This window comes from Lasioglossum baleicum, chromosome 9 (assembly GCF_051020765.1).
Source record: "Lasioglossum baleicum chromosome 9, iyLasBale1, whole genome shotgun sequence".
NCBI classification, from domain to species: Eukaryota; Metazoa; Arthropoda; class Insecta; order Hymenoptera; family Halictidae; genus Lasioglossum; species Lasioglossum baleicum.
The window spans coordinates 2,750,663-2,777,941 of record NC_134937.1 but is presented as its reverse complement, the minus strand read 5'-3'; the positions used below and the strand labels follow the sequence as shown (position 1 = coordinate 2,777,941).

The following is a 27,279-nucleotide window of genomic DNA, read 5'->3' as shown; positions in this document are numbered from 1 at the left end:
ATTTTGCGGAAGGGGGACAGGGAAAGAAAGGATCCTGAAATTCAGGGTCTGAATATCAAATTTCAATGGCGGGTCTTTATTAGTTTTTGAAACCAGTGTTGGGATATTGCACGGTTTTTTCGGTTGGGATATTGCACGGTAGTGGGGAACTATTACCGGTAGGAAAGTACCGGAAGAGTTCAGAAGTTTATATATTACATATTATATGGACACATTAAATTTTAATATAACATACGCCTTTGTGTGTGTTTTAAACATCCATATTTGAAAATCGGAAAAAAAAATTTTGCGAAATTTTGCGGGGTGACCAAGGTACCCCATTTTAGCCCCACTTTGTACTTTAGTGACGCAAAGATCGTCGCGCATGCACGAAAAAACCGTCCAATATCCCAACACTGTTTGAAATTAATAAAGAAACTGCGCAGGCGCATCTAAAAAAAACTACGCAGGCGCATCTAAAAAAAAAACTGCGCAGGCGAATTTTCATCCCAAATTGAAAATTCAATATTTGTTTCTCTCATACTTTTTTTTAAAGAGTAATCGGTGTATATCTTATAATATTCAACAATCACCCATAAAACTAACACCACTGAAAAATTCTGATACTATATACAATAGACATATTATACATATTCGTACATATGTATAGAAAATATAACTAGAAAGTATAACCACCCAGACAGCACAGTCTGACAGAGCCTACCACCGGACCCAGCCAGCAGAGCCTCTGACCTACAGGTTACGGGCAAACACAACGCTTGGAGCTGCGTCGAGACCCAGACAGGCCGATTCAGCCGGGCACCTGTGCACAAAATGGCGCGAATATCACCTGCAGGGGGCTCGAGCCCAGGGCCTGCCGGCCGGGCTGGGATTCAGCCTGTTTTTGAGAGGGCAGCACGGTATCACACTAATGTGGCCAATCATTAATGATTGGCGAAGCAATTGCTTCGATTGAGCCCAACTTTTCTCGCGCATGCACGACACAGGGCGGATCGCATCAATGTGACACTACTTTGCAAATGCGTAGCAGTCTCCCTTGTTACCGACAAAAGTATAATAAGTTAATAAATAAGACCTTTGAGGGCGATTGCTGCCTAGATTGCTGCCTTTATCTGGCGTTTTTGACTACTGAAAAAACCCGTGTTTGTATTATCACGAAATGAGAACGCGATCCCGCACCCTTGCAATCTTGCAAATCGGCCGAACACCGGCCCGGCCGGCAGGCCCTGGGCTCGAGCCCCCTGCAGGTGAAATTCGCGCCATTTTGTGCACAGGGGCCCGGCTAAAATCGAGCCGGTGTGCTGTCTGGGCATAAACTAATCACACAGCACAACTCACGATGGTAAATGATGGTAAACAACAGCCGAATTCTTGTTTCGTGCGCAATCCATTTTGTGTCCAATTCTACATGTGCGCAATTTGTATTCTGTGGTGTGCAAGGTGTGCAATCACGCTGTGCGCGAAAGAGCCGTGTGCGCAAAAGAGCACCAATTTAGCGTGCGCCATCTCGTCGTGCGCCATACAGCCACCCCCCCCCCCCCCACCGCTGCTCACCACTGTCCGTTCATAGTCCGCTTGAGTCAGCTTGAGTCAGCTTGAGTCCATCTTGAGTCTCGAGCAGCATCGAGCAGTCTCGAGCAGTCACGGCGGTTGGCAACTGTTTTGAAGCTTCCGAAAAATCACTAGGGAAAGTCACTGAACACTGAACGGTCAGTCACGGCAGGTGTCTCGTACAGGTGTTCAGTCAGCTAGCGGCGCGTACTCGCGTGTCCGGTGCGTGCGTTGCTCTTTCGACGAGACTTATTTTCCATTGAACGGTCCCGCGAGTAAAAACAGGACACGCCGCGTGTGTTTTATTCGAAATACGTGACGATGTCTCGGTCGCGGCGCGAAGTGGTCGAGTCGAAATATCGGGAAAGGTGATCACGGCTAAATAACAGAGATTTTCACACGAATGATCAACGGCAGACATCGCAGGATATGTTGTAGCTGGATATTATGCTAATCACGTTACGGTCAGAATGCGGGAGGAAGAACTCGAGATATCGCTCAAGGTGATCAGAAATCCGATTTTCATTCCTCTCTCGATATTCTCCCGGCGCGGCGAGAACAGTCAGTCCCGTTCCCCTTCGACGCCCGTGCGAAACAACACTTTTTAATTGCCGCGCATCGAAACATATCGAAACACCTACAAAATACATATATATGTATGTACATATCAACCTTTCCTCGATAACAGGAAACTGCATTGTTTACACGCGGTCTAGCCACTCTTCCTCCGAATGTAATTTTTCTTTTTCGCTAACGAAACGGAAAAGTTTCGGCACATCTCCCGATGTTTCAAATCTTTCGGAAATGCGTATGCGCAGTGACAGATCTGCATTCCGATGTAGCGCACACAACGAAAGCCGGCTATAGGTTAGGAATATCAATCTTTCAATCCTTTTATATTTCTACGGTTTTGCTATTTTCCCCATCAACGGAACAAATAATCATTTCCGCAGAATAATAGTCGCGAACGGGTAAACAGAAAAAGGTTACACGGATTATCAAGAAAAATTGCTTACAATATTAGAAAAATCTGGGGAAAAAGAGTGGGACATTTAAAACGGGAATATGCGCACCAATGTCGTTATGTTTTAGATCATTCGAAAGAGAAAATGCTCTACGTCAGAAAGCATCTTGTTTTTACTGGTGTCCGTAAAGACTGCAATTATGTCGAACAGCTCGTATTATGAAAATTGTATGATAGTCCTGCGTAGTCTTGCTTCAATGATTGCGGTTTATCTTTCGATTGCTATAACGGTACACACTGACATTTTCATAGGGAGTGTTCATGTAAAACCACGCATTACTCTTACTCTTCTTATTGTCCACGGCTGAAACGAGCAGTTTGTGCGTCCGTACATCGTTACATCTCATTTCGTCGCCTAGAGATATCCAACTGTCTCGAGTCGAATACCGATCCTCGAGGATCCAATTTCAAACACGCAAAACGCTATGTTCGAATTCCAATCAACATTTCACTACCTTGCGATCGATATTTCAAACAACATTAACTATTCTAGGATCACGAAAAATCGAAAAATTCCAATTGTTTCTTGGGATTAATGCGAATCTATGAAAAATCAATTTCAGGTCGATCGTTAAATATCGAACCAATGCTCAATGCTCCACAAATTCGCTTAGGGCGCTGTTACCCGATGAATCATGTGCTGGACACGTGCGACTGGAAGCGATTAAATAACAAAATGCATCCGCACGGGTGACACATAGGATTATTGATTTCGCGGTGTGAATCGATTGTCCTATCAATCAATTTATACCAGCGAAAGATATCGGCATTAAAAAACGATCGGAAACATCATCCGATGCAAAGTTGATACGGCTCCGAAAAATTATAAAATTATTCAGTATACATTTTTCAAATGTTGTATTATAATTTTTTACAAGACGGAAGAATAGTTCCCGGCATTTTCGATGGACCCCAGAAATTCCGGTTCTGACTCGAACGGCAACGGTGTGATCGCCGTTAGTTTCAAAAGTAGAAAAACTGTCGGCCGAAAAAAGCCAATTTATGGCAGTTATTAGACGTCGCGCGTCGTTCGATGTTCCACTTAACTGTCACGGGATGACATCGATGTAATGCCCGTCGCCGTCGCCGTCGCATTGACGAATAGACCACTCGATATACATATGTATATGGGAATTGAGATTCTTCTACTCCTTTTTTTACGAAACGTTAAGTAGCGTAAACCTGTTTTATTAATGGTCTCGAAGTGCTGCGAATGAAGTTGTAAATTTTTTCTTTACCGTGTTCTCGGTCGTCGTGTCGGTTGCCGATCAAATCGGTGGATGGGGGTCGGCGGGGGTGTTCGAGAGATTCGCACGATTAGTATACGGAGGTTTAATTGGTGTGCTGCTCGTTTCCAATAACTATCGCCGTTGGAAATAGTAATTATTAACCGTCCGCAGGGGAGAACATAGACCGCGCGTTCTCGATGATACGACGCGCGACGACCTCGCATATTCATTCAAACTGTCGATGCTTCGTCGAAACTTTTTAATATTGACCATATGGCTGCTTGTATCGATCGAGTGTTCGTATTAACGAGTACGAATTCATTATCCGAGACGCGCGGAATATTTTTCACGGCGAATGATCGAAGATGAAATCGATTCATTTCGACAACGTCAGTTCAAGAAACGGTACATTCAATTTGGCCATCGGCCGTGCGTTCGCGGGAATACTTCCTGCGGGCTGCCTCCGTTTACGATAGCTATAAAAACGCCGAGAATGTTTGCACACGTTCGCGTAAATCGGATTCCCGCTTCGTATAGTACTTATTCGGTTATAGCGCAGGATCTACGATGCGATAGGGACTAGTCAAAATGCTTGTTGTCCGCGTCTATTACAACGAGCATATGGTCGATAGCCCGACGCGACGCGTCGCGACGCCGAATAACGAGAAGTTTTCGTGAATACCGGGGCGCGGGCGTCGTGCTTCGCTCATGATCGAATCGATCTAAAATGTAGATTTTTCGCGTGCGATACTTGAAGTGGAACGTTTTGATATGAACTATTTAATCACATTGTTTCTTGTAAAATAAAATACAGTAATCAACCTTACTGTATGAGACAATATATGTAGTATATCGACATCGACGAAATATAATGCAGAAGTACATAAAAACGTGCGTGAAATTTAGTAAGTAAAATTATGATACATATAATACATTAATTGATCCACGAGGAGAATTGATATGTTAACGAGTCCCCCGTAGAGCAAGAGAGATTCTCGTTAAATAGGGCACCTCGATTTGTTTATCTCGCCGACAGTCACTTTTCGAGCAAGTTCAATGTCCTCCCGTGCAAGGTCATTCAAGGTCATGCACACATAACGAAACGTCCTTCGGAGCAGATGTCGAGAAGTTGAAGGACGAAGCGGTTTACATATAAGAAAAAGAAGATATGTAACGCTAGAACCGTTTCCGAAGAACTGTTCGAACACAATTACAGAGAAGACAATTAATTAGCTCAGCGCCCTTTCTGTTCCGCGCCGTGTACTACATATGTACGTTAGAAGATAGGTTTTTCCAAAGTCGAGATTAATGAATCTCGATCGTTTTCTTCACTTATTTGACAAAAAGACTTTCTCCGCTTATTAGACATTGGAAACTAATAAAGTTGTCTTTGCGTGATTAAATTTTAAGAAAACTTGAAAACGTGTCGGAAAGCTTACTTTATTTTGATAGTCTGCTGCCTTCCTACATACGTGTGAACAGGTACGTGGCAGGTTTATTTTCAACTTGGATCGTTCGTTAGCCGAGCATGTACATGTGTAACTCGTGCACGTGTGTGTTTGTACAAGCCGAATTTACACCAACTCCGTCCCTAAATTTACGTGTTTCTGGACAGACCGCTGTAGGTTTATTGGGGCGTTCCCTTATGCCATATGCCTTATACGTACAGCGGGTGGTTCCTGGATACGTATCCCCTTATGTGTTTTTTAAGACCATCTTGTACACTGAAAATCTATAGACACACTGTTAACAAGAAGTTACTTCACAAAATAAACATCTACTAACAAATTATTGTATATTTAAATGAGCACAATTCTCACGATCAGCCCATTCCTCACCTCCAATGCGTAGCATCGTGTCCCCATATTGAAAAATATGTATTTCGAAAACAGCTACACGTGGCAGTAAAAATATAAATCCGTACCGTTCGAGGTGATCTGTTTTTAATGGGTCACCGTGTACAGTTGTACAGAAGCTCGATTCGGAGGACCGGTTCAGGAGGACACGGGCCCTTATCGACTTAACCCACTTCTCGGTTTGGGCGCACCGTTATCTCGAATTTCGCGGAATTATTTAAAGTACAATGCCTTCGGCCAGGCCGGCGACGATCCTCCAGATTCTTTACTGGTTTCTACACGCGGCGGGAACGTGTCGTTCACTCGGACGCGGACAAGGCGTCGCGAACGATGTGAATATGCAAATTGGGGGATTCCGATGCCCACCCGATGCGCGCATATTTATTAATATATTTTTCCTTTCTGTCTTTCTGCTCCCGGTATCCTCCCGACCCCGGGCCGCTCGAATGTCGTTAGAACCATGAGGATTTAATGCGTTTATGGCAGATCCGAGCCATAAAGTTTCCGTGCAGCGAAAAGTCTGATATAATTTAATGAGCCTTTTATTTTATACGGAACCCCCGATCACGGTCTTGATAACCTAAACCCTAAACAATTTGGTGGCCGGATCGCCGAGCCGTGGTCGTAAAGACCCGTTGCGCGAGTTAGAAAAGGGACGCGGACGATAGCTAATTGAAGAAAAAGTATAGAACCGTCATTTTTATTACACCAGGTCAGATTATTAACAGATACGCAATTCCAGCCGAGGAATTGTAATTGCAACTTGCCATGGAAAGCTAAAGGAAAAGGAACAAATGATCGACGAAAAAGGAGACGACGAGATTGCAACATTGCAGGAAATTTTTATTAGGCTTCGCTAGGATAGTCCCGAGTGGATCGTTGGGGGTTTAATAGCACGCTGAAAATAGAGTTGTCCAATGACAATTAGAAGCTGTGGCGCGCGGCGCGGCGTTCGAACGGTGCGCGTGGTCTGAAGTTAAGAACCCTGACGCGAACCCTTCGCGAACTATTAATTAAATTAAACGTATCGCAATAAAGCGGTGAGCTCTCCGCGAGATATCGGCGCGCGAGAGCGTATTCGTAATTAACCGCTTCCTCCGTTTCTTCCGTTGAAATTGCAACCGCGCGCGCGGCTGGTAACTGTACATGAAAAACTGTTAATCAACCTGAAATCACGAAAGCCATTCACACGCGTGGTTCGACCACTTTTCCCCGCGTGTGTGTCGCGGCCATTGTTCGCTATCCTCGTCCGAAGAATTAACATGGCCGCGACCATAAAGAGTCGGAGAAACGTGCGCTATCGATAATTCCATTCGGACAGGTTCCCGTTTTACATGTGCGTTAACCACTCGCCGAGGAATGTCGTCAAATACATAGACGGCTTTCACCTGGACTTTTCTTCGGACAGCATCCGCAATCCGTATCTGTCGTAACGAGCGAATCATTTCTCCGCTTTGATCGTCCTTTTAATGCATTCAAATTACGCGTTCCATCGAATCATCGACTTCCACTCGTAACCGACGCGACGGAGCTCTATCTCAGTCAATTGATAATTACTATAGTCTGTCCAACGTAAACATAGCTACTCGTGCGCGACAGAGTTGAAACTACCCTTCTCAGATAGCTGGTAAAGTACTTACGCGGGGCCGGTGTTCACTGCCTCGTCTCGTTGAACAGACTAGACTGCGGATTTTATGCACTTATGGCAACAATGGGTGGGTGTAATTTCAAATAATATGTACTACCAATTATAGGATTTTTTCCACGACGACCGTTTCGGAGGGATTGCCCCCACGAAACAGGATGGGGGATTTGCATAATCAACTGGATGGGCCGTTAATTAAAGACATTGCGGATAGCTGATTTGAATGGTGACATCAATCATCAAAAGGAGGTCGAATCTGTCTCGGCCGTCGACTCTAATGCTTATGAATATTATCGCCGCGTGGCAAGTCTGTGTTTTATATCGCGATCGGCATTAATAATCAAGTAATAACATGACTTGTCGTTTCCTGGTTTCGTTGGGTAACGAAGCGATTCGTCTGCGGGGCAAGTCGAATAATGCGAACTGTCTAATGAAACATATGTTTAACGATTGCTTGACACGATGGGGAACTTGTTCCTCGTGTAACTAACTTTGTAGCTCGTCGATTAAAAATGTCGTCGATCACTTTCGACGGCCATATTGTAACAGTTTTCCTTGTCAAATATCTAATCGGGCCGCGTAGCGATATAACTAATTTATCGGCGCTACCGATTTATCTGCAATAATATTATATACGTTCCCGCACATAGTTAAATTATTCCAATGCCAGTTTTACTACTTCAAAGTAAGTACCTGACCCATTTCAAATTGCTTATTTCACTATTACGAAAGTCGTAAACACGATTTCGTGGGAGATCGTCGAATAAATTCACTCGTGCGCACACAATCGGTCACGCAATGTCCCAGCGCGGACGCACTGTTACCATTTTAACAAATTACGGAACACTCCGTTTGATCGCCCGATAGTTTTACTGTTTATAACGTCTGCGAATGTTTTTGCTATGTTTACATTTATCGCTAATGCCTTTTCCGTTACTATCGCTACGTACATATTCCCTATTGCCGCTGCGAGTCCCGCATGGGGCTCTTGCGGCTTCCGGCAGAGTTTATGGATGTTATATTTATAATTAGACTTGAACCGAGCGATGGCAAATTCTGTCCGAGTCATAGTCTATTTGTTTTCAGCTATTTTATGAGTCAAATGTCCGGATTAGATTCACGTTAATTAGGACGAAATACATATTTCCTCGGCTGATGCTTGTGGTTGAGCGAGGATGACATTAAATGTATAATTTCTAGCTACGTATACATGTGTAATTTTTGAATCTATACTACCTTATCGATCGCAAAAGGATCAAGTGGAAAAATAACATTTCAGCGTTTAACGCCCGTAGTTATTCTGCTCGCAATTCTTATCTGACTTTCCCCGCGTTATTCAAATTATCCTAAATTATGGGTAATAACATTTATTACTCATCGGGATTATTATACCTGTATGTATACTTTCGAACATGAAGCGAGCCATCGATTTTGATTGCGCGACCGAGTCGGCTCGATACGTATCAGCGAATTAACAGCCGACATTTAATCACGTCTGCGGATAATCTCTCGCGAGAAATTCACCGCAGCACCTTTTCCTTACTCGTGCTCGACCTATGGCTTTTAGAAAGTCCATCTTCGTGATAGTCGGCGAGCAGCCGTGTAACCATCTTCAATTGAATCGAAATTAGCCCCGGTAACGAACACCGCGCCGGTGTAGTGGTCTTCTAATGATTAGAAGCGATCAAAGTGCATGGCTAATCCTGACAATAATTCTTCCACTTAGAATTACTATATCAACACACGTTCTTACCAGCGATGTATTTTTCTGCAGTGACCGCGCGTAACAAGGAAACTATTTTTGCGCAGGTGGTGATAGTTGGTAACGGCGCCGTAGGGAAATCATCGATGATCCAGAGGTTTTGCAAGGGGACGTACACGAGGGACTACAAGAAGACGATCGGTGTCGATTTCCTCGAACGGGAGATCGAGTGAGTAAACGAACACGAACCGATAACATTCTAATCTGTTGCTGAACCGTATAATTCACCGCGAGAATTTTTCGCGTTCACGACGAACATTCTGGAATCGAAAAAGAACGATCGACGATGTCGATCGAGTCGATGCGATCTTTAATGTTCGAGCAACATTGGCGCGAACGATCATCGAACGGTTCTGCTCGCTGTAATCGGATCATCGTCGGATCTTTATCGATCTTCCGAAGAAAAGGTCTACGCGAACGAGTTTCGCGCTGGCCGATAATGGGGATACAATGTCGGTTTCTATCGATCAAGAAAAATGTGTTTTCATCGGATCGAGCTAATCGTAAGTAGCTTCGACGAGGAAATTCTTCTGCAACTAGTCACGCGCCTTTCCTTTTTTCGCGAGCAAATTTCTTTTGTTTTCGCGTAAATTGATCGTGGAGCGATCCTGGGATCTCTGGCGATCGAGGGAACTCGATCTTTGTTCCTTGAAGCGCTGCGCCGCGCCGTCCCTTTCTTCGATGCCCAGCTGCTGTTTAGGTCAGGCCCGGTGATCGTGTCAGAATGATTTTTCGGAAACGTTAGATCGAAGATTTTTATGCAAATCGCGTCCCTATCTTTCCAACGATGGTGCCACGTTTGATCAAAGCGCAAATGATTCGTTATTATAATATAATGTATTCCGTTCTCAACATTATGCCCGGATAGAATCAACTGAATTTATAAGAAATATTAATATTAAAAATGAAAGGTTAAAGTTAATGGTCCACAAAGCAATTATTTGCTAATCCGTGTTTAACTTGTTAGTCTTCGGTATCCGTCATTGTATTTGACCGAAATGCCCAGAGGAACCCGTCGAAAATATCTCACGAATGGTGGGAATATTAATATCCGGAATAGAAAAACTGATTTTTTCATGGTGCTGAAAGTGTAGGAAGAGAGAGGCGCGACGCGCGGCGGCCTATGGTCGGACGGTAAGTAATTAAAGAGTGTGTTAAAGAAGAATGCATAATAGGTGTACGCACCACGGGCATGGTATACACACGTTCACCAAGTTAATTACGTTCCACAGGAGACGACCCACTCGCTCTCGTCCTCTTGCCATTTTCTGGAAGATCGGCGAACGTGTTCCTCGGCGTACGATATACAGGGTGTTCCCGAAATCCGAAATTGCAAAAATCTGCGGAAATTCCAAAACGGCTAATCTGACTTTACCAATTTCTCATAAAGTATATCAAAACTGTTATTCAATTTTCCATCTACTCGATCGAGCAGACAAGTCCAACTTTTTCAATTGGACTGGATAGCAGGATAGCGTGCAACAGAGTAGAATTTTTTCCGAGTTGTGTTTCGCCAGGCAAAACGAACGCTCGCGTTCCATGGCAATGGTAATGAAAGGCAGAGAGCGGCGAGGGAGAAGAATGAAACGAAACGGACGGGGTCTGATTAGCCGGGATGAAATGGAAACGGCGAAACACTTGCGTTTTTCATAATGTCGTCGGCCACGGACGGAGCGTGGACTGCGCGAAAATCACGCGAACCGGAAGGTCGCGCACCGAACCTCCCCACTCGCGGACGATTATATTTAATTAATGTTTCTCGCTGAAAGAAAGTCCTCGTTACATGGAAACAGAGAGGTCTGTCGTGACGAAGGTCACCGGCCGCGGCCGGTGTCCCGTATTTCAAACGCTACCAGACGCGTATGCATGAACCGCTCGCAATTTCGTTCGGTTTTTATCATTTTCTTCTTTTTTTCCGAGCGACTTCGCCGCCGCTTGGAATGATCGATCGACAACGATCCTACAAACGCGACTTTTTTTCCATCAACCATAAAGCGCTCGCATGGAACACGCGCGTAACCTACTTATCGGCCCCATTACCTCATATCCTATGCGGCTTTGCGAAAATAGTCGTCAACCCTTCAAAAATCGCGTTTCAACCGCGATTTTTATTTAGGATCACAGCGAAGAACCGTTTATCCGAACCATTCCTGCGAATGTTGGGGTTTTCTTTTGTTATACAAAAATTATCTTTTCTTTCTCTCGTTCTTTTCACGGCATGATTTCAATACAAGCGGGATGGGTCCGCGTACCTGTGGCACTTAGTTTTTTTTTGTTTCCCATGGATGAAGTAAATAAGACAAATTTCTGCGTCCACGACAGTCAGCCTAAGTGCGTCGTTCGTAAAGTAAAGACGTGTCTTCCTTTGCTCAAGCAATAAAGAGAAATAAAGTTAAAATATATTGTGAGTGTTTATTTCAAATGCCCTAAACCAATAGCGAAAACTCGAATTTATCGAACTCGGTAAATGTACTCGAAAACAGTTGGAACAAAACGCACGCTTGAAAGTGCAAATACTCTTTACATGAAATTGAAATAATTCACTTATGCGCGTATCCGTATACGCGATAACGTAATTAGATATAGAACAAAGAAAAAGAAAACTATGAGAGAAACTGAGAAGAAATGTAAATGAACGGTTCGTTACGGTACGATTAGCAAACCCGCAAATAAGAGCGCCGCGCCGCGCCGCGTCGCGTCGTAATGAATTCGGTAAGAAATGAACGACCGTGAACAGTTGGCCGAGATGCTTCATGTAGTTGTAGCTACACGAATACTTTTACTACCTAGTTTAGAATCGAATGAAACGCAACGAATGAAATTAATTGACTTCCATCTAATTATTTCGCACCGAGTCGAATTGTCTGCAACTTGGAACATTAGTCAAAGCGCTAGCTCCGACATTGAAATGTTCACTCAATGGCAAGTTTGAACTGGGAATGGTGGCGTCGCGCCGCGCGCGGATCATGTTGAAGCGACCGTATTAGCGGATAAGCGTCAAGCGTGACAACAGGCGACTTCGGCGTGAGCTCTCTGCGATCTACTTAAGCATCGCGAAAAAGGAAAAAGAGAAAACTCGTCCGCGTTTCTCCCAAACGGTTCTCCCATAACTCGGTTGCGCGATGAACCATTATCGCATTCCGTTATTTAATCCGCGAGGAATCCGTGCCAATGTCCATTCATTACGTTGTACGGTTACCGTGTTTTCATTAACGCCCGCGGACATCGATGATTTTTATCCGCCGCGCAGCGGAGAGGCCTGTTCTTAATCGGATAAACGCTCTCGGATCGATAACCTCTTCTTTCGTTGAATCTGAACCCGATCTATGGATCCTATGAAATCTAAATAAATTCGATGCCGTTGTTATTACAAGTATAAAGTAATGGCTCGATAGTTCCAACGTTAATCGAGAAACGATAACTCTGCAAGTTTGGAAAGAGGAAGCCACGCACACCGGGAAGTACAATTTCGGCTGTCTCCGGTCCCGAACAAGTGCTTCCGGTTCTGAAGCTTTCGCGAGCAACGAACGCTACGGTCCCACGGTGTAAATTCGCGACGAAAGAAAGGGGGTCGCAAAAAAGATGCTTTCCTTCTGAAAAAGGCGAGCTCTCGCACCGGTAGCCTATAGCGGGCGGATGAACCGAAGCAAACATGCATCAGGAAGTATCCCACGATTGCTGGCGTCGCGTCGCGTCGCATCGCGTCGGGACGAATAAGAGGGGCATTTCTCAAGGACCCAGAAGCGTGCAGCTACTCGTGGATAAAGGCTCCACGGGAGCGCGGCCATATGCAAATAATTCACGCGCGGCCGACTATCGACGGAATTTCGATGCGACGACAGTGGGAAATTTATGGGGACGTTGGCCTACAGGCGACGAGACCACGGAATTCACAGCTGTTCCAGTCTCGTAATTTGATAGGAGATAGCCGAGAGAGAGAGAGAGAGAGAGAGAACCTTAACTTTAAACAGAATTTCAGAAACAGAGATCAGCCGTCTTCGATGGCTATCGTTTTCGGAGATGGAAGGCTAGAGGGTGGATACAATCATGTTCCTGGTTTGATCCGAGAGATTCGGAGTTCTCGGTAGCACATTAACCAAAGCATTGTCTGTTCCGCAGGGTGGACGGCGAGGACGTTAGACTGATGCTGTGGGATACCGCGGGCCAGGAGGAATTCGACGCAATCACCGCGGCTTATTATCGCGGCGCCCATGCCTGCGTCCTCGCTTATTCAGCCACTGACAGAGATTCCTTCGACGCCATTCCTTCGTGGAAGCAGAAGGTACGACTCTTGCTGCACCAGCAGACATACACGCCGCGGCGAACCGGTGCAAGCACGTTTCCGTAGGTAGTCACGACGGATGGTGGAATGTGAAAGTGAAGGTGCCATTAAAGCAAGGGGGCTGATTTTCAATCGCTCCGCGTCGTCGCGTCGCGTCGCCACGTTTCCATTCCCGCTAACGCTGACGCTAGATCAGTCCAACCGGGAATGCCTTCTCCACGAGCTGTCCTGCAACCGATAATAATCTAATCCTAATCCCATTGCTCTGCATTCGCGATCATCAGATTTATCTCCCACAAACTCAGCTTCGCACCTTCGCTAAAATGTCAAACATCTTTTTCTTTCCAGTAGCAATATGTTTCTGGAATGCTAGAAGATTAAGTTTTATGCGCGGCGGGACTATACTTACATAATATAGTAAATAAAGATATCGAAGATGACCGACCGAATTCATGTTAGGACCCAATCGAAACGGATTTATCCAACCTCTATGGAGTCTAGCATTTTTCTTCGTACCTTTTGAATATTCAAGTCGAAAAACGCCGATCTACCTGCAGTCGGACGTTACCGTTTTCGAGATCCTGTAGCCGCGTATAATCACGAAATAGAAATTCTTCTGGCCGGGATCAATAATTGCCGAGGATCACGAACGATTTGCTCCGAAGCCAGGGCAGAATCCTCTTCGTTATGTGGCGCAAAGTAATTTGCATCGACGCGTATCGGTGTACGCACGGCGAAAAGAAAATACGACTGCAAATCTCGAAGACGTCCGAGATCATCGGACACGCTCTCGAATTCCTTTCGTAGAAACTTGCGCGTTCGCTTTTTTCTTCGACTGTCGGAGAAACTGGCGGGAAATGGTGCGGCCCGAGCCTTGAAACATGCACAAATCGCTGGGGGATTCTCGTCGCGTCGCGTCGTGTTCTGCCTTTCCAGTGCGTGTCCTTCTCTTTCCGGTTGGTCGTGCGCTGCTCCAAATTGTTGCCGGTTGTTCGATTAATCTCGTCAAATACTCGACGCGGTTTCTGAGCCGAGATATTTCGCTGCTTTTCTCATTAGCCACCCCGTATATCGAGGCGAACCATGTAGCCGAGGAACTGCATCCTTCTTATTTTATTCCGTCTTTTACCGCTTGCTAATTGCAACATGAACTTTTCTTCGATTCTAGAGTTACTTTTTCTTCAGAACCGCTCTTCTCTATTTATTGCTCTCGATCCACGATGTTAAGTTATAAAATGTACTGAACACGTTCCAACTTTTATCCTGACACATACGTATCTTGCCAATAGATCGATCTTTATTAAGAAACGGAGATTCGCATAAGCATGCGATACATTGATGGGAGAGCGACGATAAGACGAGTTTTGTTTCGCAGGTGGAGAACGAGTGCGGCGAGATTCCCACGGTCCTCGTGCAGAACAAGATGGATCTGGTCGACCAGTGCGTGATCGATCCGTAAGCGTGGCGTCTGGTTTCTTTAATTTGATTGACCCGTGTAATTTCGAGTAATCTCGAGCAGAGCGATTGTTCCAGGGAGGAGGCAGAGAGGCTAGGTCGGGCGCTCGGCTGTAAACTGCTCCGGACGTCCGTGAAAGAGGACGTCGGTGTCATGAGCGTCTTCCGGCACCTGGCGTCGCGATGTCTCCACGAGATGCGACGCTGCGACGACGATTATCAAGACGACCTAAGATTGTACTCGTCCGGCCCCAGGTCGCCTTCTGTAATAAGTAAGCACAATACAATCCTACATCCAGAATTTCTTCGGTCGAGAAAAATTCCTTAAACGAGCAAACAGATCAAAAAATAGCGTCTGTACACGCGCATATATCGAGACATTACCGTACTATGTTGACCCTGGCTGCCAACTTACCCGTCAACTTCTTCAGCTCCCGACGGTACCCCCGATACGTCCCATAGATAAGACGACGCGACGCCGCGCCGCACAGTGGGGTATTTGCCCGATTTCAGCGGTCAAAATCCAATTTTAAAAATTTTACATAAATTGTAAAATTTTTGTGGCTCGAGTTAGTTGAATGTCTAAGGAACAATCTCCCATCATTCATTTTCCCATTCATGTATCCATTCAGCACTGAAATTTGTCGGAAGTTGAAGTTCCGTTAACCCGCTTTCATTTCTCAACGAATTCACCTATTAGTAATTGTTACCTTATTTACATACACTAACAGATTTTTGTTTTATAGAAGTTTTTTTAGCTAAGTATAGGGTACACTTTTAAGAGAAATTCACTTTTGTACCATATACATGTTTGTAATCATTAATATTTAAAGATAACCCACGATGAGTCACTTTCTTGATGATTCTAAGACTTTGGTAATGATTTCATTATACTTCCGGATGCGTCCCGGTGTTCATTTCTGTGCCATTGTATTCTTTGAAGTTTTCTGATTAAGATGCAAGAAAAATTGGATCTGACTACGACTGCTTCCGTGTTTTATAGTTGCTTTACGAAAAAATGGCCATCGTGCGCGCGCGAAAATCGCAGCATTTCTCACATCCTGCATGTTCGCATTCGCTATATTTTCGTATTTACTTAAGTAAATATTAAATAATAATAATAAACACACACAATATACACTAAAATAAGAAAACAGTATACACATGAAATTTAAATAATATACAGGGTGGAGCAATAACTATGTCCACTTTGAATATTGTCGTTATTTGTAATAATATGAAAAAATGTTATCAACAAAATTTGCACAGAACAGAGGGGGACATGTTGTGGCATAAACATTGTCTGCGTGGGTGGAGGCATAGAGGAGATTTCAAGGTGACCTCGATTTTTTTAAATCGAAAGACCTACTTTTTGTATCATGAATCGATAGACTATATTGAATTCTGAGTAAAAATGTATTGAGTTCCACATGTCTTGAATCTAATAGTTAACGAGATATTATCGAAATAATTTTCTTTCTTCTTTTGATAATATCTCGTTAACTATTAGGTTTGGGACATACAAAGGTCCACACTTTTATACTCAGAATTTGATACTCTATCGATCTATGATATAAAAAAAGACATTCTGTTTAAAAAAAATCAAGGTGACCTTGAAATCTCCTCTATGCTTCCACCCACGCAGAAAATGTTTGTGCCACACATATCCCCCTCTGAACCGTGCAAATTTTGTTCATAACATTTTTCCATACTATTATAAATAACGTAGATTATTCTTTGTAATAACTATTTTAAAAAGATATTTTAATTGTAAATGATTACACTTTTTGGTAGTGTACATAAAATAGACGAATAACGTTAAAATATTGATTACAATCCGCAATACTTGATTCAGAAATAGCTACAAACTTTACAATCTGATACGCTCCTCTTTATGGACAAATTTTGCATTCAAAACATCCGTTTCAGTAAGAACAGCATACAGTACAAAAAGTAGAAATCTCAAGCTTTAAAAAGGTTGTTTTTCATCAAATTTGGATAAATTTTAGCAAAGTTACAGCAGTTTCAATATTGCGCGAATTTTGAACTAGCTGTGGCTGCTGAAATCGGGCAAATACCCCACTGTGCGCCGCGCCGTATAAACCAAACCACAAACGTGCCCGTTGCAAATTGAATCGGAATTCAATTATAGGAGAAATTCACATATTAGATTACACGGAATATAATGAAGGCTAAAGCGCCACGACAGTGAGCATCGAGTGGTAGTGGTACCCATAACAAATCTGTAACAGGGAACAATAGTCTGATGCCGGTTCACACGTGGTCGATCCGACGCAGTCGTTCACCAGTCGTTTAAGACCGTAATGGCTGTGCGAAAAGAATAGTACACTTTCTTGGAAACTCCTCCGTGGAGATGATGCATAATGTATAAACCGTGCCGGATACTGAATACGCACGCGTGTAGGTACAGCTCGGCTCGGTTCTATCCCTATATGTATACTTCTCTTCTAAACTATATCGTCATCGCTGTGCTACGAAGATTCAGAATCGACATCTCTTTATGCGTTCAGGGTTTAAAAGAATTTTCAAAAACCAATAAAGCGCGGTTCATTTTTCCTATGATCAAGATTTTTAATGTTTTCAATCGCCCCTACACTAGTCCAGTCAATCAATGCTCATAAGGGGGGCGTAGAGGGAAATGATAGGAACACAATTTTTAACTTTGGATCTTTGTTTGAACCCCCCAGTTAGGAGGTAAACGTACTAAAATTCCCCACTCCTAGGACGTGAGCGAGGTGCAGGGGGCCACGTAGAAGGTACCCTTTTTCGGTTTTCCGCTTATATCTCGGAAACTATGTGTCCTAGCGATAAGACCATTCTATACAAAATTAAAGCTGACAAAATGTGCTATAAGATTGATTCCATTCAGTTTTTCGCTATCTCGCATAATTTCCTGGATATCCGCGCTCAAAATTCACTAATTGTGAGAAAGTAATTTTTGCCTTATTTGACTAGGTAACTCTTCAGCACAATTAGTGAACTTTGAGCGCGGATATCTCGGAAACAATGCGTCCTAGCGATAAGATCATTCTATACAAAATTAAAGCTGACAAAATGTGCCACAAAATTTATTGGATTCAGTTTTTCGGTATCTCGCATTGTTTCTGAGATATCCGCGCTCAAAGTTCACTAATTGTGAGAAAGAAGAGCCTTATTTGACTAGCTAACTCTTCAGCACAATTAGTGAACTTTGAGCGCGGATATCTCGGAAACTATGCGTAATAGCGAAAAATTGAATGCAATCAATCTTATAGCACATTTTATCAGCTTTAATTTGGTATAAAATGGTCTTATCGCTAGGACGCATAGTTTCCGAGATATAAGTCGAAAACCAAAAAAGGGGACCTTCTACGTGCCCCCCTGCACCTCGCTCACCTCCTAGGAGTGGGGAATTTTAGTATGTTTACCTCCTAACTGGTTCAAACAAAGATCCAAAGTTAAAAATTGTGTTCCTTCCATTTCCCTCTACAACTTTTCGTTGACTGGACTACACGTAATTCCTCAGCAACAAAACTGTAAAGAAATAATCGAGGAAAGTAGCAACGGGGTCAGCGCATAAACCTAAACGGACATAACAGTGTCTAAAAAATGGTCCAGACTACAGACCAGTTTCGCGATATATTTGCGAGAACGCGAGCAATTCTCGGAAGAACTGGAAAAATAAATGGGTCGCCCCGTTGACCAAAAATGGTACCCAGTACCCGAGGATTAACAGCTTGCCAATTCGAGAAGTCGGACAGGTAGCAGAAGATTAGATAAGGGATAGTTGGCCCAGATTTGCCAGGTGGTCCGCCCTGGTCAGTTTTTGACCCGCAGTCACGTGTGTGCAGTGTGCAGTGTGCAGGGAATGTATATAGATCAGCAGGTTCTGTTTCGCCTCGAGCAGGGACGCATTCGATGAACCGACTGGACAGGTGTACCTATACAGGGTGACGGAAACGAAGACAGGATTTTTCGATCGCACTCGTCGCCGATTACTCTCCCTGCTAGATAAGCTATTTAATCGGACCGGTTCGCCCAACAAATACTCTCAACTACAAGCGAGAAACTCTGCTGTACTTGCATTCGAATAGAATGGTGTTGGTGTACCGCGGTCTTTCGAATTTGAATAGCCGCCTGATAGGATATTTCTAACTGGTTGGAAATCGTGCTAACGACCGAAAGTGAGAGTAAATTGCCAACACTTTCTTCAGCCGCTAAACAAACAATATGTACATATGTGGAGAAGCTGTGTCAGTAGTATCGGAGAATCTAGCTTTGTTACTCATTCAGTTTAATCCGCTATTTCTCGAACACCCTCTATAATTTCACGGTTTAACGAACGTGTTTCGTGCTGCTCGAAGTTTCCGGTTCCCGTAAGCCGCAAGCGCTTCAAAACTCGATCAAAAATATCGAGCGGTGGTCGTAGAGCGTTTATTCGTGCGATATTGGGGTTTATAGATATAGATACATGTAGATGATCGTGAACATCACAGATCAATAGCCGTTCGGGGACTTGGAATACGCTGCTGCACGATGTGTAAGTAAGTACGTATACATATGTACGTCTTCAGATCGCGTGACTGCTACCATCGATCTTGATTCTTGAATAACGCGCCGGTGTTCGTAGCCCTTCTGTGCACGTGGACCCAGCGCGCACACACGCGCGCGCGAGCGTATAACATTTTCCAGTGGCTGCCGGGCCGGGCCGGACCGGGCATTGCCCAAAGGAAGAACTTTTCGCTTTCTACGATAACCCGATCGCTAAGTAGACCAATTAACTCGTTCTTTGTGCACGAGCGCACGCCGGGCAACGTTACGGACTCCTTACGGTCTCTCAAAATTTTATTTATACTAGCTTTTTCCCGCGGCTTCGCTCGCACAGAAAACTGTTTAATGCCCTCGGAAATTGATATTGTTTCTCCATAAAACCTTTTAACCCCCCCCCCCCCAGTCACCCCTATAGAGTTTTAATTTTGTCATGCCGCCATCTTAGATTTAAAAACCCTTTTCACCCCCTTAGGGGTTGAATTTTTTAAAATGCCGAAACAGGTGTTTGATTAATTATATCAAAGAGCATTAAGACCAAGTTTCAAGCAAATCCGACCACGAACAAAATATTCCTCATACAAACGTTGCAACCCCTTTTCACCTCTTCGGGGGTTGAATTCTTTCTTATCCCTTGTATAGATCATAAAGGAAACCTCTGTGCAAAATTTCAGCTTTCTAGGTCCAAGGGTTTAGCCTGGGCGTTGATCAGTGAGCGAGTGAATGAGTCAGGACTGCATTTTTATATACATAGAGATTTCAGCTCCGTGTTTTTGTAATAGTATTTGCAATTCGTAGAGTTAGTAAAGAGACAAAGAAGAAGACAAAACTTGCCGGACGATGTAATGTAAGAATCGTTTTATTCATAAACAATATGATAATACAAGTAACTGCCTAAACGTTTACAACCTACGCAAGTAATCTAAAGTACATCGATTAAACACGTAAGTACGTTAAGATTCGTCGAAACAAGCACTATGGCGTTTGGAATCTTTTCTCGCTCTGCCCTTGTTGCTCTCACTGGCTCTATCACATTTAGTACTCGTTAGAAACGACGTTAGGGTCCCATACATTTTCCGTACCGTTGTACATCTTCGTTAGTATGCTTCGCGTGCAATTATTTCTTACTCGTACTTAAACACGTAACGATCTACATGGTGCATACGGTATTACTATGTAGCACTATGGAAAGAGTCTGCTGCTCTGTACTAAGTGTACGTATTGCACAATAAATATACATGACGTTCGGTGCTCTCTACAATTGGACGCTATACCATACGCTGATGAAAATATTTATTACATCGCGTTGGACGTAACATTTGAGAATGTTGAACGGATATTTCCAGTATTGTATCGAATAAAATGTGAATGTGAACGATTTCAAGTAAAACGATATCCGCGGAGACAACGTGTACTTAACATGTGAGACAAAAATGTATTCGTACACTGCTAGTCAGTTCTCTACCAACTGATAACACTTTAACTTAAATTACTGGAAGCGCATCGATAACTCGATAATTTTCTTTTAAAAAATAATCTTGAAAGAAATGATTGAATTCGATCGTCCATAGATATACGATCGGTGTACAAAGTATTCGTACACATTTTAAAAACGAACAACTTTTTCAAAAGTGGACCCAATAGCTTGAGTTTTTTTTCAGACGTTAGGATTAGTTTACTAGCTAATGTGTAAATAATTTCTTTAAAAATTGTTATTGTTCGCAATTGCGGAGGAAAAAGTAAAGGTCACGATTTTTTAATTTTTTATCTGTGCCTGTAATGAAAATTTAAAACATGTGTTTTGTAAATCTGAGTCAGTTCTATACATGTACAAAGTTTCATCAAAATCGATCAGGGTTCTTATGAAATATAATTAATTGAAAATAGCAAAAATTGTGGGAATCTGCGAATTAAATGTATTGCAAACCCTAAATTCAATGATTTTAACATCTTACAATGCCCATTGCTTTTTTATGCGTCAACCGATTTCAATGAAACTTTGTACATGTATAGAACTAACTTAGATTTACAATATACATGTTTTAAATTTTCATTACAGACACAGATAAAAAATTTAAAAATCGTTACCTTTACTTTTTCCTCCGCAATTGCGAACAATAACAATTTTTAAAAAAATTATTTACACATCAGCTAGTAAACTAATCCTTCTAACGTCTGAAAAAAAACTCAAGCTATTGAGTCCACTTTTGGAAAAGTTATTCGTTTTTAAAATGTGTACAAATACTTTGTACACCGACAGTAATTTGCTAGCGTACATTCAAGTCGCTATTGATTTTTCAAGGAACTATGAAATCGCTACCAGTAGGTAAAGTGTCGATACCGTTTCCAATATTAGATTAGAAAATTCATACCGAATTATTTGACAAGAATTTAGATTGATTATGGCATTAGCTTATGAAAATAATTTGATTTCTTGTTACATTAAAAATTCTATTGTTGGTCGACTGCGAGGGACAAGTAGTGTATAAATATTGTTTTTTCTCCCATTGTATCCATTCTAAAGGAGGTTCGCATAATCGTCGGTTGCACTATCAGCTACAATAAAACAATCCTTTCATTCTGTTTCTCGGTTTATGAAAATACAAATATATGTATACGTGTTCTAGGTGCTTTTAGTCCTAATGGATCGACGTGCGGCCGGAGTACGGCAAATGGTACGATTGTATTGCGGCCAGGAACCAAGGCAAAAAACCATAAGAAGAGGAATTTCGTGAAAAACGCGTGTAGGCTACTTTAATCTCTGCGTGAAGTAAATGCGTGAAACAAGGTTCACGAATTAATCTCTAACCGTGTACAGACTGATATTCATATTTATGAGAGATGGATATGAGCCTACACGCACGCCGTGTAATTAATTCGATAATTACGACTGATCGTGTAGGATGTGATTGAACGTGCTGCATGGTTTCAATGATTACACTGTCTGTCTATTCTTATAGACTTTCGTACACTGAATATCGAACATTCGGAACGTTCAAATTCTACAAGAATTGTCTATCAACAAATCGAAAGAAAAAATTGATAGACAGTGTTACCAAAACGCATTTAGTGGCGGTAAGCTGAGAAATTCGACTCGCCTCGAGACGATAATTTATATTTATATTAATTCGAAGCAATTACTGTGCTTTCCTAACGAGAAGAAATATACAAATTTAGAAAGTTCACACGACGATAAGAAGAATAACATTTTAGACACAAAGAATCTTATGCATTTTTTTTTTATGTATCTGACTTTTATCGAATTTCTTTTAACTCACCGACACTACTATACATAATGAGTGCACTATGTAAATACTTGTAAGGTTAATCTCCACTTCAATCTGAAGCATACGTCAGTATCGTAATCGTTTAAGCCAGTTTCGCAGAGACACTTCATATCTCGAATCAAGTAAATAGATTATTTGTACGTGTAAAAGACGAACGTTGACGAAGAGTACAGTGTTTTCTCTTCTTTATGCACGTTGAGTCAATGTAATTGTAACAAGCGATAAAGTTTTCTTTTTTCCTGAAAATATGTTTAATATTAAAAGATGTTTTTAAATCGTTTTGACTTTTTATAGACTTTAATTTATATGTAAACAGATATCAATATAATGGCTAACCAAATATTCTACGTTATAAGAAGAAGAACATTATGTTGTCGGAAACCAATTTTCCGCGAATGGTAACAACGAGAAATAAATAAACTGAGATGTTACGATTTTTAGAGTTTGTTTCAATCGACACCTTCAAAAGCATAAGAGAACGATAAATTTCGTATTAATAAATATTAATAAACGCTCGCCTATTTTTAGGTATAAACAATATTTTATTTCTTTCATTCGAATCACACAAGGAAATGCATTGTACACTAATCCTGGACTTGAAACTTATACTAAAATTGAAAGAATGTACTAGACATATATAGCATATTTAAAATAAAATAAGTGAACGAAAATTGTACGAATAACATGGTCTGCCACTATCTTTAACAATAAACTATTTAGGTACGTAGTGTAAAATAAAAGAAAAAATAATTAAGTTGTTTGTCACATGAACTAAACGTTCCTTTAAAACCATGTCCGGACGTACATACATACAATCCTCATACATTTTCTTCGTCGTCTTAGTATGCAATAAATTTTCACATTTAATAGTGTATAATACTACAATAATTGTTGGATATAGTATTTATCAGAATGTAAAGAATTCGAAAACCAAATACGCTTTTATAAGTTGTTTTAGTAATAGGAAGCACAAATAATTCAAAGTAATGAAAAAAAAAGTTGTTATTACAAGGGCGTATTGACATGACCAACCAGCAGTCACGTATTCGTGATATCCGCACAAAGACCAAATTACAAGCAATTCTACTAGTGCGTGTCTGTGTGTATCATCGTTTTTACCATTAAAATAAAAAAAAAAGAAGACGAGAATATATTTTAATTTACAAATACCAAACCATTAATAAGATCACCCTGACAAAACATATGTATGCTCTGCACACAAATATTGTACCGCATTAAATTTCTAAGAAGGCTATTCGTTTCACCATAGTTCCATTGATCGTGTAATACTATAATTATTCATTGAAAAGTTTTCAAACAATTGTCAGAATATTCATGAAATTTTAATAGCAGTTTCGTCGCTACAACCTACTATAATATGCAAATATAAAGTGGACAGAAGCTTAGCTGTACAATGGCGAGTGTTATTATTGAAAAATTATGGCATATGTAGAGAAGATACGGTTTCCGTGTCTTAAGTAACGACTTCTTCTACGTTTACCATAAAGCGTCGCCATTGAATTCCCATCCAGCACCCTGGTTTAATTTATTTTTATCAAATTCCCGGTAGAACAATTAATACAAATTAATTGTTCGGTTGAAAACTTATCTTTTTCCTTTCTCAAATGCATCGATCGAAGAACGCCTTCATAGTAGTTGAATCGTATGCATCTTATCGATGTAATCCAATAAACCCTGCAGTCTTTTCTTTATCCGTTTTTGATCCTCCATGGTACATCCAAGAATAGCAGTTTCAAAGGTCTTATCTGTCAGTCCATAGCCGTGCGAAGAACAAGCATTCATGAAGGATGTACAACGTTGCCGAGTCATAGATGGATCATCTCGAAGACCGATTATTAAGTTGTCGATCAAGTCGTTTACCTAAAAGTAATCTGTGTTAATGGGATCCGGTTGACGATATGTTAGCGCGATATAAATAATATACCTGATGCAATGCTTCCTCCTGAATTTGATCTCGTTGAACTTTCACCAAAACATCGACTGTCAAACATCGTACAGTCAATCTCTCCGCATACCTCAAAACATCCTCTCTATCGGCTAGATCGAAAATTAGAAATTAGTAGAAATGAATTTATCGTAATTTATCGTGACGTTGAAAATTAGAAATTTGACAAGGAACAAACGAGAATTATTTTGGAAGAACATCAGGTGTACTGTCAATTGTGTTTCTAGACATTCTATATAGAAAGAAAGAAAGTTTGCGTTTATCGCTATAAGTTGATAGAGGCACTCACTTTCTTCAAGTCCTCCTAGGATTTCATTGTTTTTAAGCGTGTCTAGAGTTGTCAAGAGAATGTCTTTCTCCTCCTCGAGCCGCCAGGCATCCTTCCTCAGCTGTTCTACGTGCATTTCGATTTGATCAAGGAGATTGACTAACCTGTCTTTCGGTTTGCCCGGACCATCACAATCTGCGCTTTCTAAAATATGCGGTAACGGACTATCCATTTGTTATCGAATCCCCGAAATTATTCCTCGACGAAGCAACCTGTCACGTTACGCGACTACAAAGCGAAAAATTCTATTTGGACGGCAAAACCAAAACGTAAACGCGTCTTTTGCGAATGAATTTCTACAGTTGCCGTAGCAATCCTTTGCGTACGGCGTACAACGGCGTACACAAGCGTACACCAACACTAAAAAGATGACTGATGACTGATGACGGAACTCACGGAACACTACGAAACGCACACCAACAAACAATTACATATACAGACGGTGTTGTGCATATCAAAATTGCGAATTCATTTCCCGCCAAATTTAAACAGCCTAAGGCTTAAGTATTCCCTGCAATCACTTTATTTACACCTAATAACTATATAGACTACGGATTTTATGCATTTACGAGAAAAATGGATAGATCAAATGCAAAACAGTAAAAACATTTACAAAATTTAGAAATCCTGGTCCTGTTGCATTGTTTCGAACCCAGTGCACCGGCGAGATATTTCACCAAAACATCAACTGTCAAACATCGTACAGTCGTACAATCAATCTGAGTCAATCTCTCCGCTAGATCAAAAATTAGAAATTAGTAGAAATGAATTTATCGTAATTTATCGTGACGTTGTTTTTTTTTATTTCTTATATCTCGTCGGTGCTGCAGTGCACGCATAGACTTATAGAGATAAGATCACGGACCTAAGGACTGCTAAGGACTGAGCGTAACCCGCGGGGGGTATGGCGAAAGACGGAAGGGGTATCAACCATGGACCATGGACCTACCCATGGACATAGGAACATGGACCTACATAGGCCCAAGGCACGCTGGTTAGCTGGGTATATATATGAATAATACATATGTGTAATACATATTTCCTTGGTTTGTATCAATGTTTTATAGATTTTAAAGAAAGATACAAACGTGTTAAATTTTGTTATTTATCTCTTCTTTCTAGATAGTAATCCGTATCCGTTCGAGAAAAAAATCATAGAATAAATACATTAATTTTAAATTTTAAAATCGGCAGCAGACTCCAATCGATGAAATTTCAAACATGAAACGTGCATGAAACTGTCTTAGCAGGTCTTAGCTTAGACATCTTTGCCACGGATGGCGCTAGAGTTTTTTCTAACAAATTCATTGCATCACAATTCAAATTTTAATTAAAATCAACGCAACTAATAATAATTAATGGATCGTATCGATTTTGATAAATTTAATAAATATTTTTACATCGTTGTATAGAATATTTCATCGTAATTTCATAAAATGGAAATACAAACTCTCTTAAGCTTTTGTTGCTGATTTGATGCGACATGCGACATCTCTTTTTCCGGTGTTAACTCGATCGGGTACGTGTTGTATACTACTCCGTTCCACAAAATCCATATTTTATGGAAAAATCCCTTTCTATTTCGACTCGAAACTATTAACGCGTGTTATATGACAATATTTATTAATATCTAATCTAACCATTTTTATAATTTAGCAATGTTTAAACTTTTTCTTACGTTTTCCAGGTAGCCCAATCGTCCCATTTCGGATCATCATGGTAAGCATTAAATTTTCATTGATATTTTTACCTTAGTATTTCTTATTTGAGAGATGTTGCTCTATTTCATTTCATAATCTAAAACATTCGTTTTGACAATTTGATACATGTTACAAAAGAAGTGTGTGCATACGACCTAACCTCAATGAAATGACAAAATCTTTTTGACGAGTTTGTACGTACTGTACCTATTTTAATCGTTTCAAATATTACAGCCACGTGAAATCAAAGAAATTAAGGACTTCCTCTTGAAAGCTAGGAGGAAAGACGCAAAATGTGAGTGTTTAAAATTATGTCATTTTAGTTATTCTTATGATTACTAATTTACTAATCTATCGTCTATTATGATACAGCTGTAAAAATCAAGAAGAACGCTGACAATGTTAAGTTCAAGGTTCGCTGCTCCAGGTTTCTGTATACGCTTGTAATTACAGACAAAGAGAAGGCAGAAAAATTGAAGCAATCTTTACCTCCAGGTATTTATCGATTCGAATTTCGTGTAATTCTGAAATATTTGCTTTTCGCGTTTAACAATTTATCTTTAATTGTCTAGGTCTTCAAGTGAAAGAAGTTAAAAGGAGTGAGCGCATGTAACTAATTAAATAAAATCATTTTTTTAAAACGTAC

General features: G+C 41.3%; 3 protein-coding genes across 4 annotated transcripts; 2 read left to right on the top strand and 1 right to left on the bottom strand.

Moving 5' to 3' along the window:
• The first annotated feature begins 1,602 nt into the window (after nucleotides 1-1,602).
• Rab23 (RAS oncogene family member Rab23) lies at nucleotides 1,603-22,625 on the top strand. 2 transcript variants are annotated; one of them, XM_076429866.1, is made up of 6 exons: nucleotides 1,610-2,054; nucleotides 9,115-9,236; nucleotides 13,187-13,349; nucleotides 14,725-14,804; nucleotides 14,883-15,076; nucleotides 21,980-22,625. In XM_076429866.1, exons 1-6 carry the CDS (start codon nucleotides 2,022-2,024, stop codon nucleotides 22,108-22,110), a joined length of 723 nt encoding a protein of 240 aa, XP_076285981.1. In that variant the 5' UTR covers nucleotides 1,610-2,021; the 3' UTR covers nucleotides 22,111-22,625. The 2 variants fall into 2 exon arrangements, with proteins under 2 accessions (XP_076285982.1, XP_076285981.1); XM_076429867.1 differs by lacking the exon at nucleotides 9,115-9,236 and having other exon boundaries at nucleotides 1,603-2,054.
• Nucleotides 20,196-25,350, bottom strand: LOC143211839 (BAG family molecular chaperone regulator 2). Its single transcript, XM_076429874.1, has 3 exons — nucleotides 24,895-25,350; nucleotides 24,585-24,697; nucleotides 20,196-24,520 (listed from the first exon to the last, which is right to left on the bottom strand). Exons 1-3 carry the CDS (start codon nucleotides 25,103-25,105, stop codon nucleotides 24,287-24,289), a joined length of 558 nt encoding a protein of 185 aa, XP_076285989.1. The 5' UTR covers nucleotides 25,106-25,350; the 3' UTR covers nucleotides 20,196-24,286.
• Nucleotides 25,351-26,387: 1,037 nt separating this feature from the next.
• On the top strand, nucleotides 26,388-27,278 carry Rpl38 (ribosomal protein L38). The gene is made up of 5 exons (XM_076429692.1): nucleotides 26,388-26,452; nucleotides 26,621-26,652; nucleotides 26,868-26,928; nucleotides 27,006-27,128; nucleotides 27,206-27,278. Exons 1-5 carry the CDS (start codon nucleotides 26,410-26,412, stop codon nucleotides 27,244-27,246), a joined length of 300 nt encoding a protein of 99 aa, XP_076285807.1. The 5' UTR covers nucleotides 26,388-26,409; the 3' UTR covers nucleotides 27,247-27,278.
• Nucleotide 27,279: the final 1 nt, after the last annotated feature.

Coding starts and splice junctions, on each gene's coding strand:
- Rab23 (XM_076429866.1), top strand. CDS start 2,022: ATGCGGGAGGAAGAACTCGAGATATCGCTCAAG. Junction 14,805..14,882: donor GACCAGTGCGTGATCGATCC/GTAAGCGTGGCG, acceptor CGATTGTTCCAG/GGAGGAGGCAGAGAGGCTAG. Junction 15,077..21,979: donor CAGGTCGCCTTCTGTAATAA/GTAAGCACAATA, acceptor TACGTGTTCTAG/GTGCTTTTAGTCCTAATGGA.
- LOC143211839 (XM_076429874.1), bottom strand. CDS start 25,105: ATGGATAGTCCGTTACCGCATATTTTAGAAAGCGCAGATTGTGATGGT. Junction 24,698..24,894: donor CCTAGGAGGACTTGAAGAAA/GTGAGTGCCTCT, acceptor TTTTCGATCTAG/CCGATAGAGAGGATGTTTTG. Junction 24,521..24,584: donor AGGAGGAAGCATTGCATCAG/GTATATTATTTA, acceptor GATTACTTTTAG/GTAAACGACTTGATCGACAA.
- Rpl38 (XM_076429692.1), top strand. CDS start 26,410: ATGCGACATGCGACATCTCTTTTTCCGGTGTTAACTCGATCGG. Junction 26,453..26,620: donor TCCGGTGTTAACTCGATCGG/GTACGTGTTGTA, acceptor TACGTTTTCCAG/GTAGCCCAATCGTCCCATTT. Junction 26,929..27,005: donor TAGGAGGAAAGACGCAAAAT/GTGAGTGTTTAA, acceptor ATTATGATACAG/CTGTAAAAATCAAGAAGAAC.